This window comes from Mercenaria mercenaria, chromosome 11 (genome assembly GCF_021730395.1).
Source record: "Mercenaria mercenaria strain notata chromosome 11, MADL_Memer_1, whole genome shotgun sequence".
Classification (NCBI taxonomy): Eukaryota; Metazoa; Mollusca; class Bivalvia; order Venerida; family Veneridae; genus Mercenaria; species Mercenaria mercenaria.
In genome coordinates, this window is record NC_069371.1 from 73,253,498 (window position 1) to 73,268,248 (window position 14,751).

The 14,751-nt window shown below is 40.1% G+C and overlaps 1 protein-coding gene across 1 annotated transcript in view; it reads left to right on the top strand.

Moving 5' to 3' along the window:
• The window catches only part of LOC123531110 (mucin-5AC-like), a 75,830-nt gene that overhangs the window by 17,121 nt on the left and 43,958 nt on the right, over positions 1-14,751 (top strand). The window contains exons 25-32 of the mRNA XM_053518205.1: positions 1,538-1,960; positions 4,303-4,511; positions 5,049-5,141; positions 6,205-6,355; positions 6,667-7,563; positions 9,235-11,442; positions 12,251-12,421; positions 12,786-14,306. Of these exons, the coding sequence (XP_053374180.1) occupies positions 1,538-1,960; positions 4,303-4,511; positions 5,049-5,141; positions 6,205-6,355; positions 6,667-7,563; positions 9,235-11,442; positions 12,251-12,421; positions 12,786-14,306 (5,673 nt within the window). The remainder of the gene's footprint in view (positions 1-1,537; positions 1,961-4,302; positions 4,512-5,048; positions 5,142-6,204; positions 6,356-6,666; positions 7,564-9,234; positions 11,443-12,250; positions 12,422-12,785; positions 14,307-14,751) is intronic.

Genomic DNA, 14,751 nt, shown 5'->3' on the forward strand with positions numbered 1-14,751 from the left:
ATATTAGATTGATAAGCATTGACAATGTTTAAACTAATGACGCATTATAATAAATGAAGCATATCTAACCCCTTTTTCCAGTCGATATTAAAATAATTATACGTTGTAATAAAAGAGGCGTTACGTAATTTAAACCTTTTTCCACTTGATATTTTTGACATTCAAGAATAAGACTACCTCATCCATAATCAATAAATTGTAAAACGGGCATTTTTACTTTACTATTATAAGGGTAATTTGTTTTTGCTATGATTATCTCCATGATTTATATGTATATGTTTGAAGTGATATTATATAATGTAGGCTACTATAGATATTTTACATATTTTTTGTAGGCGATTTTTGTATTGTTTTTTGTTTTTATGTTTTGACAAACGAGACATACGCTACCTCTTTATTTTTATACGTAAACAATTCAAAACATTTAACATTTGAAGAAATCTAGTTTTTATATAACTTTTGCTGTTGTAAATTTTATTTTGTTTTTATAAAATGCTAACAGCTGGCATCAGCCTAACTTAAAGATACCGGTATACATCACGGGTGCTTTTGACAAAATAGCTATAGGATGAATAGATATTAAAACAAAAAAACGTTTTGTACAAATCACTGTGTACTTAGTCACTGTGTCAGGGTAATTCGTAGCCAGAGGGTGATATTATATAGTACATGTATTTAGAGCTTTTGATCAGATAGATCTATTATTCGTTTATCATTTCTGTTAAATTTCATTATATTTGCAAAAATGTCTGAGACAGTATCCATGACGACATAAGCAAAACTTTATATTTCATTTGTGGTTTGAAGATCAGAGCCTCGTTTTCACTCAAGTACATTCTACTTATCTACTCAGATTTTGATGTTGAAAGTGATATCGGTATATATATCTCTTTTATGCGTGTCAAAACAAAACCGGATTAAGATTAAACTTTTTAGACCGGTCTTAAATCTCAAGCGTCTGACTGGTTGACGCTGAGGGCAGTCTTAAAATTAACCAATGAAAACGTTACATTTTGAGATAGCCTTGAATCCTGCTTCATAAATCTTAACCTTACGTAATAATTTCGACTCACTAGTGAAAACGAGGTTACAGTTTTTACGCGGCATTAATTTCATCATTTTGCTTGTTATATATGTACCGTAGTTATATGATAGACATTTTATATATAATCAATTTTGTTGTGAAATAAAATCAGAATAAATTCAGTCATGCTTGTTTGCCTTTCATTTCTTCCCAGGGTAACCTTCAGTATCATTTTATATATCTTTGTTGCCATTTAGTTTGATGAAATTCGTATACAATACACATGTATATATGTTCTTTTCAAATATCCCATACCATTATATTATATGGAGGTTCCCCTGGTATTAAGATGAAGGGAGCTAACTCTGAATTGATACTTCATTAGTCTCATTTCATTGCTTAAAGAATATTTCAAACATCAGTTTTGATGTCAAAGAAAAAGGAATGGTCCGAAAACACCAGTTAAGTCACTTAGTGACCTAGAACCTAATCTATCAAACTATGTATTTTCAGATTTACCAATTACGACCACTATTGCTCCGAACCTGATACCAGGGGGATCGCCTACAATACGACCACCGTCTGCAAATACTGCCAGCCCGCCTTTTGGTGCACCAACTGTTACCCCGACTCCATTACCACAATATGCGTGCAAGGAGCCGGGCTGGTCCAACTGGATGAATTATGACAAACCAACAAACGGTGATGACATAGAATCCTTACCAAGCTTAATGAAGGCCTTCTCATTCTGTCGAGCAGACCAGGTGGCCTATATCATGTGTCGCCAGGTGTCCAATGGCGCCAGTTTTGATGTAGCTGATGACGTCATGACCATCTGTAATACCAAAGCCGGTTTTGCCTGCTATGGGTCACAACAACCTGACGGGACTTGCGAGGATTATGAGATCAGTGTTTATTGCCAATGCTCCCAATCTCGTAAGTAAAACCGTTGTTTAAACAAACACAAAACAAAACAATGCATTGACATTCTTCCCCGTTGAAATAACTTCTATCGTTCTAGGGTGACATAGGTAAAATCACTGCTTACGTCGGTCAGGTGTGCAAGAATATAAATATAATAGACAATGGCCTAAATTTGTAAGCCGATTTAGGAGTGCAGTCAAAATTTGCTATATGAAACATGTTCTGTAAACATAGATGATGACTGGCCGATTCTGCATGTATTGAGCAGGCTCTTGCAATTGACCAACGACAAGTTACACTGTGAAACTGATCCGCAGAATTGGTTTTAACCCTGAAACTGTAGGATTTGCCATACTGAATGATTTCGTAGAGCTATCTATGGTTGTAATAGGTACATAAATCTGTGAATGAGTGTATGTCAAGGTTAGTTACAATCTGTGCTAATTTAACAAGTATAGAGAAAAAAGTCTGAGTCTAAATTCCAGACTTTGAACGCTGATAAATACTGGCCCGGAAGTAACTCAAATGATTTTGCTATACACGTTATCGTAACTAGTGTACGATGGCGTAGTGCATGTTTCTAAATTCTCCTGTCGATCACGTAATGGATAAAACTGCGGAATTCTATTCATAATCAACTACTATTTCAAAATCAAAGGTTCATGTCCGATATGGCAAAACATCCGCATAACGTATCGCTTCTGACGGCTCAGAGTCATGTGTTGGAATAGGTGCATAATAGTTTAAAATTGTGAAAATGCAATTTACCATCTACATTATCAAAGCCATATACTGAAAAAATAATTTTTAAAAATTAGTGGTAACAACTGCAGCATAATCAGCTTATATTGCAAACATTTATCTTGTACTGTATATATAATTTACAATCTCTGAAGAAATCTCAAGAATTATAAAGAAATTAAATATAACACCTCATAATTATATGTTATTAGCTTTGTATCAAGAAAGAGGCACGATTTCTGCAGCTGAAATATTACACGTCGAGAATATTACACGAAAGAGCATTATCGTATGGCTAAAGTAGGAGCGCTTATTTCTTTATGCAGATCTGATAATATTTTCATTGCAAACATATCTATACTGATTAATATCATAAAAGTTACAATATATATTCAAAAACCTGAATAAAATTGACAAAATAATGATAATAAAAATTGATGCAAAGACACACATTTGAAATTACGTCACGCACCAGGTATGAAATTCAGACTTCAGTATGATTAAATATTGACGTTTCTAGTTCAATTTTTGCATAAAAGAGATTAAAACGAATGTGTAATAGAAAAAGATATCCCAGCTCGCAATACAGTGCCTTACTGCATTAGAAACACTTCCGAAGATACCTCTTATCTTTCTTAAAACACACGTCACAAAGCGTCATGCATATCATAGTATTTATCATTCGGGTAATATTGGCATTTATTAAATACCTACGAATTTTCTGTCTAAAATATAGCCTGTATTCCACTAATGAGTACAAAACCCTGTATACAACTCCCATCCGAAACTGAAAAATAACAGTGGGACTACTTGTTTAGATGTGACGTCAAGTATGACGGCAGACATGACGTAATGATGGCGTTCCGACCTTCTGGCGTCAAGAAGTTCACCGTTTCAAAAGAGTTTATAGCCTTAATTATTTAAAAGTATTATCAATTTTGGCTGAGATAACATTAGAAATAGGTACTTGAATATAGTAAAGGGTATTTAAAGCAGAACCCTGATCTGTAATGACACATTGGCACTCGGGGAATTTGCAAAATTTAACTACACTCGGCGAAAGAGCCGCGTAGGATTCAGGCCTTGCAACATTCACTCGAGCCGAATAAAACATAGATCAAGGAACTATTATAATAACCCTATTTTTAGCCGACCGTTATGATCACATTCAAGTTATCTCAATTAGTTTTACTTGAAAGAAAGGACCGGATACGTCAATAATTTCCAGACTGACGTCCATCATCTATCTATCATCGGATGTGTGGCGTCATTTAGGACGTGCTTTGTGGGTATTGTCGCGTTAATAATTCCATTAACGGCAATATTTGTAATTTTACATGGGCTAAAGAATAAATTAATTTCATTTATATAATACGCATAAGAGTAGATGTGTACGTAATCAAATATTAAAAGCTCTGCTCCAGGAAATATGCACTCATTTTTCAGTGGTATAACTGAGCGCTCCCAAAGTCAGTTGTGCAATATCTATGATAGTATTTCTCGATGCAGAGCTAGTAACCTGTAAAAAAGTAGTCGCCACAAAACACTTTGACAACTTCTCCACATGTAGATCTATCTAAATCTAAACAACTAATGTGACACTTTTTAAACAGTTTGCGAAAAACCAATGATCAGTGATGTCCGATCTGTTCCCGACGGAAAAATTACTGCATCTTCCTCTACCGACGGTGTTATTCCCGCCGACGCTCGTCTGTACACAACTGGTGGTTGGCAGGCAAGGACTGGTGATAATTCACCATGGATACAAGTCGACTTTGAACTTCCTGTCAATGTTACCGGAATTATCACTCAAGGAATTCAGGTATAGGCTCGTTTATTATTGACTATGATTAAATATATTATAACATGATTCCATATATGAATCCCGTCGGTCCATAGTTTTGCTCTATGGTCGGTCTATATTCAATTCAACACATCTTAACTGGGCTAATAACGCAAATTTAAAACTTTTTACCCCAATTCTGTCAAATGGAGATGAAAAACTAGCAGTTATATTAATTAAAATCAAAAGAAATAATCAGATTTTTAATTACTATTATGTTAAAAGGGAATAATTACAACGGTTTGTTATAGGTAATAAATCAATGTAGACGGACCTTGTTATTGCAGAGGCCAGTTTGTGAGCCACAGTCTAGTTAAATAATGGTAAACAATTGACTTTTGTCTGGTACCTGACATTTAAAACAGTAAGAATCGGAAATTGATTCTGCTGGTGAATAATAGGCCAGGCATGGCTGGCCCTTTCATTAGGTAGGAGTAACACTGTAATTAACAAATACTTTGCTTATTAAATGCGCATAAAATGCCAATAACCGTATTTCAAATGTTGACTTTTCAGGGAACACCAAAGTTCACCAAACACTACACGATCTCGTACAGTATGGACTGTAATAGCTTCCAGAACCTCACAGGAAGGGATAACAGACCTGAGGTAACATTTCACGTATAGAAAAATGCAATCTTAACATTTAAAAATCTATCAACCATAATATAAAACACTGTTACTGTGACTTTTTACTATTACTGTGACTTGCTTTTGCATTTTCTTAGGTATCCTCAAGTCGGTGGTTGTCTCCCTTCGTTCATTGGCATACTACTGTGAAATCATCAATATTCGTGGGGGACTAATTTTCGTGGTTGAGTCGATCCACGGAATTCAATCCCAACAAACAAGTAAAATTCCAATTAATTTTATGTTCAAATGTTGAAATCCACGAATTCATATCCCCACGAAATTGCGGTTTTGAACGAAACCAAGAAATTTCATGCACACGAAATTGTGGTTTTGAACAAAACCACGAAATTTCATGCCCACGAAATTAAATGATTTTACAGTAGATAAAATGCCTTTTCTGAAGTGTATAATGACTTCTCCGTTTATTCCATTGTTTCCCAAATGCCATTGTGTTTAGCCCCAAACTGGAGCTCTAAAGAATAAAAGATGTGCAATGGATTAGTCACCTTATAATCTCTAAGTGCCTGTTTAGATTACTCGCGTCATGTCTCTATAGTCACGTCCAGCTTCCTGTTGGCATGAATTATTGAAATCTTCTTTCTCGTCACGTGACCGAATTCTGTAATTGTTTGCCTCATGATATGAATTACCACCATGTTTTGTTTGGACACTCAAGAGCATAAAGGAATTTTCAAGACTTTTACACACTTTGTTTTTCACCTTTCGTTCTATTTGCTTTTGTTCTTACGTTTCTCATTTCTAGTGTATACATATGTATGCGGAACCTTCCATGAAATGTTTTAATATTGCCTTCACAATGTTTATAACACATCCCATCTTGTCGATAATTCGCGGCTTCATAAGAGAAATGCAGCTGTATCAAAAAGTAGATCGAAAGACCTCTATACATTACTCGTTACTCGGCATGAGATAAAACGGTTTCGTCGTCCAGTTGAGTACCTATGTCAATTTCAGGTGCACCCATCTTATAAAAGAAACAAAAATTTTCATTTGTTAACCAGCAAACTAACTGTTTCAGGTTTTTGAAGGCAACAGAGATTCTGACACAGCCATTCAGCACACGTTTATAAAAGAGAAACAATTTACAGCACAATGTGTGCGTATTCATCCAACAGACTACAGTGTCGCACCTGGGTTGCGTTTCGAGTTACTTGGATGCAGATACTTTGGTACGTTTCTACCTTTCCCAAAGTTATGAATTAAAACTTTAAAGATACTCAAAAATAAAAATTAGTATACAAACGTCTTAATCTAGCACATGTATACCTAAAAGAATGCGTCAATTTACATACTTTTCCGGTAGTAAGTGATGTTACATAATGAAATGGACTTTATACTTACAACCAAGTTCTATACAGACATTTTATCAAAAAACTTTATATTGAAATAGCGGCAGTTATATAAATTCGAATCTTCTCTGTGTGTATAGAAAGCCCGCGGATATGACACATTATCAATGTTTATCATGTTTGCCTTCCAGTTTCAATGCTAACCACAACTGAGCTTCCGCCTCCGGGAACAAGAACACAGGCACCGGGCATTGGTCCTAATGAAACACCAACTGCTGAACCAGGTCTACATTCAGGAGAAACTCCAACTGCACAGACAGGCCTCCAACCAGGACAGTCACCAACTGCCCAGCCGGGTCTTGTGTCAGGACAGACCCCGACAGCACAGCCAGGGTTGCACTCCGGCGAAACACCAACTGCGCAACCGGGACTTCTGCCAGGACAGTCACCAACTGCACAACCAGGTCTTGTTTCAGGTGAGACACCAACAGCTCAACCAGGTCTACAGCCAGGACAATCACCAACAGCTCAGCCAGGTCTTCAGCCAGGAGAGACACCGACTGCACAACCAGGCTTGCATTCAGGGGAAACACCAACAGCTCAACCAGGTCTTCTACCAGGTCAGTCTCCAACAGCTCAACCAGGTCTGGTTTCGGGACAGACACCAACAGCTCAACCAGGTCTTGTTTCCGGCCAAACACCCACTGCCCAACCCCCAACACGCCCAGGACAAGATGGCAGCTACAAAACAACAATTATTTCTTTTAGCCAGAGCACCGCCATGCCATACACTTGCAAGCAAGGTTGGTCTGATTTCATGAACATTGATAGCCCGACCATAGCAAATTCATGGGAATCAAATGGACCTGGTGATGTTGAATCAATCACTGAACTGAGAAATTACTACAGCTTCTGCGCAAAACCCACGGGAATCAAATGTCAGTCAGCAACAACAATGGCGTCATACATAATGGGAATGGACGTAGACGTCATCTGTGATCTGACTTCCGGTCTAGAATGTCTCAATTCCAAGCAAGGAGGATATGACTGCGATGACTACGAAGTCAGCGTTTTCTGTGAATGTGCACGTAAGTCTTCCTTACATAATAGTGGATTCAAAGTACTTTTTAGCTCCACTATTTGGAGAATAGGGGGGCTATTCTACTCACCCCGGCGTCGGCGTGACCCTTCTTGGTTAAAGTTTTTCAGCAACCTTTGGTTTTTTTGTCATATCTTTGTTACTATTGCTTATATCTTACTGTAACTTCACATAAACATTGCCCAGTATACAAATAATGTATGTTTAGGGGCTGAGCCCATTATACCCAATGCCAAGGTCACCAAGCTGGGCCCATTTGATCCAAGGTCAAGGTCACCAAGGTGTTATTTTTAAGGTTAAAGTTTTTCGGCAACCTTTGTTTTTCTGTCATATCTTTGTTACTATTGCTTATATCTTACTGTAAGTTCACATAAACATTGTTCAGCATACAAACAAAGTATGCACAGGAGCTGGGCCCATTATACCCAAGGTCAAGGTCACAAAGTTATACTTGGAATTATTTTCATGTTAATTTTTTTCGAAAGCTTCGTTTATAGACATATCTTTGGTACTTTAAAAGACAATGACTTGAAATTAAACATATTTCTTTACAATCATCATCTGCATGTGTGGTTACAAACCCCATAACTCTTATTGTACTTTTGACAGAATTATGCCCCTTTTGTACTTAAAGTTTTTTTGCAATCTTCGCCTTCTGGATATAACTTTAATGCAATATAAAATAAAGACTTGAAACTTAAAATGTATCTTTAGCATCATCATCTGCATGTGTGGTAACAATCCCCATAACTCTGATTTGTATTTTTGACCAAATTATGCCCCTTTCATACTTAAACTTTTTAACAAACTTCGTTTTCTGGACATAACTTTGGTACTTTATAAGATAATGACTTGAAACTCAAAATATATTTTTACCATCATCATCTGCATGTGTGGTAACAATCCCAATAACTCTAATTTGTGTTCTTGACAGAATTATGCCCCTTGGTGTATCTTCCTTTTAAAGTAGAGGTTTCTTATCGAGACATATATTCATTTTACTGTCAAATCGCCGAATAGTGGAGCGCGCTGTCTTACGGACAGCTCTTGTTTATTTTACTTTTTATGAAAATTTTCATTAAAGTACTAAATATACATAAACGGAGTCATTGTTAAAAATAATTGAGCCGCGCCATTAGATAACCAACATAGTGGGTTTGCGACCAGCATGGATCCAGACCAGCCTGCGCATCCGCGCAGTCTGGTCAGGATCCATGCTGTTCGCTAACAGTTTCTCCAATTCCAATAGGCTTTAAAAGCGAACAGCATGGATCCTGGCCAGACTGCGCGGATGCGCAGGCTGGTCTGGATCCATGCTGGTCGCAAACCCACTATGTTGGTTTTCTCATGGCACGGCTCATATAATGAAAAATACACACATGTTATGGTAACCTGCTTAAGTCTATCTCTTTTTCATTGTTGAATGTAAATTTACGTTTATAGTGTTTTAGATTAATGATTTCATTCAATGTGTCCATCATTTTACCACATTATGAATCTTAAATAATAGTAATTATTCAAAAGTTGTTTTATGCAGTAAAAAATGAATTCCTACTAATATGGAACCAGATACTTTTTGTAACATTTTTGGAGCAGTTTTTGCAAAGTCGATTCGATTGGTGCCTATAGCATTTATATGAAGACATATTTAATGTTTTAGCAACGCCAGCACCAACAAGTATTCCGGGAGTAACTGGGACACCAGTTCCACCCAAACCTGCCTGTGAATGGACACCATACATGAACAGCTACAAGAGGACTTCATCAAGCACCGGAGATTATGAAACCATTCATAATTTGCGAATGTTATATCAGTTCTGCGAGTTCCCATCCCAGATACAGTGCCGTGATGCAGTTACGAAACAAGATTTTATGCAGGTTGGACAATCTGGAGTAACTTGTGATGTTAATCACGGTCTAGTTTGTGAAGACAAGGGACAAAACGGAGGCGTTTGTAATGATTATGAAGTCAGAGTTTATTGCACTGATGCTTGTACGTCAACACTAGCTCCTGGTCTTCAACCTGGTGAAACACCAACAGCTCAACCAGGAATGCATTCAGGAGAAACACCAACAACCCAAACTGGTCAGCAACCAGGACAGTCACCAACAGCTCAACCTGGTCTTGTTTCAGGACAGACGCCAACTGCTGAACCAGGTTTGATTTCAGGACAAACGCCATCTGCTAAACCAGGGCTACAGCCTGGAGAAACTCCAACAGCTCAGCCAGGTCTTCTACCAGGGCAGTCACCAACCGCACAACCTGGTCTGGTTTCAGGCCAAACCCCAACAGCTCAACCAGGTCTTCTACCAGGACAGTCACCAACTGCACAACCAGGTCTTCTACCAGGGCAGTCACCAACCGCACAACCTGGTCTGGTTTCAGGACAAACCCCAACAGCTCAACCAGGTCTTCTACCAGGACAGTCACCAACAGCACAGCCAGGTCTGGTTTCAGGACAAACACCATCTGCTAAACCAGGTTTACAGCCTGGAGAAACACCAACTGCTCAACCGGGTCTCCTACCAGGGCAATCACCAACTGCTCAACCAGGTCTTGTTTCAGGAGAGACACCAACTGCAGAGCCAGGTCTTCTACCAGGACAGTCGCCAACTGCACAACCAGGTCTGGTTTCAGGACAAACGCCATCTGCTAAACCAGGGCTACAGCCTGGAGAAACTCCAACAGCTCAGCCAGGTCTTCTACCAGGGCAGTCACCAACCGCACAACCTGGTCTGGTTTCAGGACAAACCCCAACAGCTCAACCAGGTCTTCTACCAGGACAGTCACCAACTGCACAACCAGGTCTCATTTCTGGGCAAACACCAAGTGCTGAACCAGGACTGATTTCAGGACAAACGCCATCTGCTAAACCAGGTTTACAGCCTGGAGAAACACCAACCGCTCAACCAGGTCTTCTACCAGGGCAGTCACCAACTGCACAACCGGGTCTGGTTTCAGGACAAACACCATCCGCCAAACCGGGTTTACAGCCCGGTGAAACACCAACTGCTCAGCCAGGCCTCCTACCAGGACAGTCTCCAACAGCTCAACCAGGTTTACAGCCTGGAGAAACACCAACTGCTCAACCGGGTTTCCTACCAGGGCAGTCACCAACTGCTCAGCCAGGTCTTCTACCAGGACAGTCTCCAACAGCACAGCCAGGCCTTGTTTCCGGAGAGACACCAACTGCTCAGCCAGGTCTTCTACCAGGACAGTCGCCAACTGCCCAACCCGGTCTAGTTTCAGGAGAGACACCAACAGCTCAGCCAGGTCTTTTACCAGGTCAGTCTCCAACAGCACAGCCAGGCCTTGTTTCCGGAGAAACACCAACTGCTCAGCCAGGTCTTCTACCAGGTCAGTCGCCAACTGCACAACCAGGTCTTGTTTCAGGAGAGACACCAACTGCTGAACCAGGTCTTCTACCAGGACAATCGCCAACTGCCCAGCCAGGATTGGTATCTGGACAAACACCGACTGCTCAGCCAGGTCTTCTACCAGGACAATCTCCAACAGCCCAGCCTGGGCTTGTTTCAGGACAAACACCATCTGCTAAACCAGGTCTTTTACCAGGACAATCTCCAACAGCCCAGCCTGGGCTTGTTTCAGGACAAACACCATCTGCTAAACCAGGTTTACAGCCTGGGGAAACACCAACCGCTCAACCAGGTCTTCTACCAGGACAGTCACCGACTGCACAACCAGGTCTTGTTTCAGGACAGACACCGACAGCCAAACCAGGTGTTTCTACAACTGAACTGGTAATCCCATGGTTCATGATTTGTAAAGAAGGCTGGACAGACTGGATTAACGAAGGAAACCCGTCAAAACTTGAGGGAGATTTCGAGTCATACAAAAGCATCCCAGGTATGAGATATAAGTATTCACTTGCTTGAAATTATTTACTAAAATTTCTTGAAGGAAAAGGAAACGATTAAATGAACAAATCCATTCGAGACAGGGATTTTAAAAATGAAGATGTAACATTTAAAAAGTCAAAGATAATATGATAAGACTGTTATTGATAGAACAAGTATTACAGTTATTTAATAGAGCTGGCGACCTTGTTTAGTTTCCACCATATCTATATACTATACAGATATTACACAGGTTTTTGTATGAAAGCACATTTAAAAGAAAGGCCGACTGAAATAGGATTATTATCAAAATTATTTTTGAAAGAATTTTGGGATATAAAATACATTTGAAATTCGGTATCTCAACTTTCAAGGGATCGAGTGTTTTAATTCTTGATAACCGAAATTTAACTGAAATTGATATTTGGTCACGTGTTTCCGGTTGGAAGTTGAAAATGTCTTCGAGGTAGCCGGAGTTTTGAGATAAGCGAGATCGAGATACCGAGTTTCAGTCATATTGTGAAATCATTAATATTCGTTGGGGACTAATTTTCGTGGATTTCGTGGTTGAGTCAATCCACGGAATTTAATCCCAACAAACAAGTTAAATTCCAATTCATTTTATGTTCAAAAGTTGAAATCCACGAATTCATATCCCCACGAAATTGCGGTTTTGAACAAAACCACGAAATTTCATGCCCACGAAATTAAATGATTTTACAGTAGTTATTGAACAGGTTATATGTGCAAGTACATCTAAAAGAAGGTCCGTTTGAAATAAAGGACTGCTATATGATTATTACTTATTATTTTGAAAGGATTCCCAGGAACATGCGACGAAGTCGTGACCTCCATGTGCGCAATAGCATCAACAGGTCAGCCGTACACGTTCTCCGGGCAGGATGTCAGATGTGACCGCGATGGTCTGGAATGTGTAGATGGACCAATGCAGAAATGTCTCGACTACAAAATCAAATTCTACTGCTCATGTAAGTCGGATATACATTGTATTATAGTAAAATATGAACAAGCATTCGGTAGATCCCCTATCACATTGAAAAGTATCGGATACGTGAAAATATATATACAAGGGCGCAAGTCGGCGTGTATCTGTAGAATAAAAATTACATAAGCATGTCTTCAGAGGATCCCAAGGCAAATGAAAGAGTGAAGCACGTCTGATCTTTACAAGGGCAATATTAGGCTTAGATTAAGTTAAAAAGGTTTAATAAACAGCGACATTTATCTGAAAAGTGTGGTACGTAAAAACAGTACACAGTTATTTTCACAATCTTCGAAATTCTACAAATAGCCTTGTGTATAGCTAAATCTATTTGAATTGTTTTTGAATAGGTACTCCCAGGTACACTACTGCTAAACCCGGTCTTCAGCCAGGACAAACACCAACGGCTCAACCAGGTTTGTACCCAGGAGAAACACCAACAGCTCAACCTGGTCTTCTACCAGGGCAGTCCCCGACAGCTCAGCCAGGTTTACATCCTGGAGAGACACCAACAGCTCAACCAGGTCTTCTACCAGGACAATCGCCAACAGCTCAACCAGGTTTACATCCGGGAGAGACACCAACAGCTCAGCCAGGTCTCTTACCAGGACAGTCTCCAACAGCTCAGCCAGGACTTTTACCTGGACAATCTCCAACAGCTCATCCAGGTTTACAGCCCGGTGAAACACCAACAGCTCAACCAGGTCCTCTACCAGGACAGTCTCCAACAGCTCAACCAGGTCTTGTTTCAGGGCAGACACCATCCGCCAAACCGGGTTTACAGCCTGGAGAAACACCAACAGCCCAACCAGGCCTTCTACCAGGTCAGTCTCCAACTGCTCAACCAGGTCTTGTGTCAGGGCAGACACCATCCGCCAAACCGGGTTTACAGCCCGGCGAAACACCAACTGCTCAGCCAGGCTTCCTACCAGGACAGTCTCCAACAGCTCAGCCAGGTCTTGTGTCAGGACAGACACCAACCGCTCAGCCAGGCCTCCTTCCAGGACAGTCTCCAACAGCTCAGCCAGGTCTTGTGTCAGGACAAACACCAACAGCTCAGCCAGGACTTTTACCAGGACAATCTCCAACTGCTCATCCAGGTTTACAGCCCGGTGAAACACCAACAGCTGAACCAGGCCTCCTACCAGGACAGTCTCCAACTGCTCAACCAGGTCTTGTGTCAGGGCAGACACCATCTGCTAAACCGGGTTTACAGCCTGGAGAGACACCAACAGCTCAGCCAGGCCTTCTGCCAGGACAGTCACCAACGGCTATGCCAGGTCTTTTACCAGGACAGTCTCCAACAGCTCATCCAGGTTTACAGCCCGGTGAAACACCAACAGCTCAACCAGGCCTCTTACCAGGACAGTCTCCAACAGCTCAACCAGGTCTTGTTTCAGGACAGACACCATCCGCCAAACCGGGTTTACAGCCCGGTGAAACACCAACTGCTCAGCCAGGCCTCCTACCAGGACAGTCTCCAACTGCTCAACCAGGCATGCATTCTGGTGAAACACCTACAGCCCATCCACCATACGTTAGCGGACAAACTCCAGGTATCTACGTCACTCCAGGATACACACAATATGAATGTGCCCACGGATGGACAAAAGCAATGAGCGTGAGCACACCGTCTATCACTGGAGACGATCTAGAGCCACTGCTGGAGCTTAGAAAGAAGTACGACTTCTGTAACGAAAGTCATATTGTGGCTATCCGGTGCACAGGTCTGATATCGGAGAAATCAGGCGAGGAAATGGGTGAAAAGGTCACGTGTGACAAGAGTGATGGATTCGTCTGTTATGGAGCTGACCAAAAGGATGGAAAATGTGAAGATTATGCTGTCCAGGTGTACTGCGATTGTAGAATAAGTAAGTCATAAATGTTGCACTAACAATAGCTTGCAAACCTATGAAATAGGACGTCTTCACAAAGTTTTTATCCAACCTCCTCGAGTTTAATAACCAACGTCCTAAATATCAGGCCTACTTTCCTTTGAATTACTATTGTCAGGTTCCAAAGTACACATACAAATTTTAACTTATGACACCATTTTTAGAAAAAAAAGTATTTCCACAAAATTCATGTGGCTGACCATAACGACTGACTGTTCATTATATACAAAAGTAATAGTTTTTTAAATGTAATTTTCATAATTAGCTAACATACAGAATTCTAAAATGAAGAAGAGCTGTATAAATCTATCAGACCTATAGAATCGATAGAACTTTAGCCTGTTTATTATATTTTGAATAGAGTTGTTTAATGTAGTTTTATAAAACCAAAATCAAACTTTAAAAAATCTTACTTTTTTGT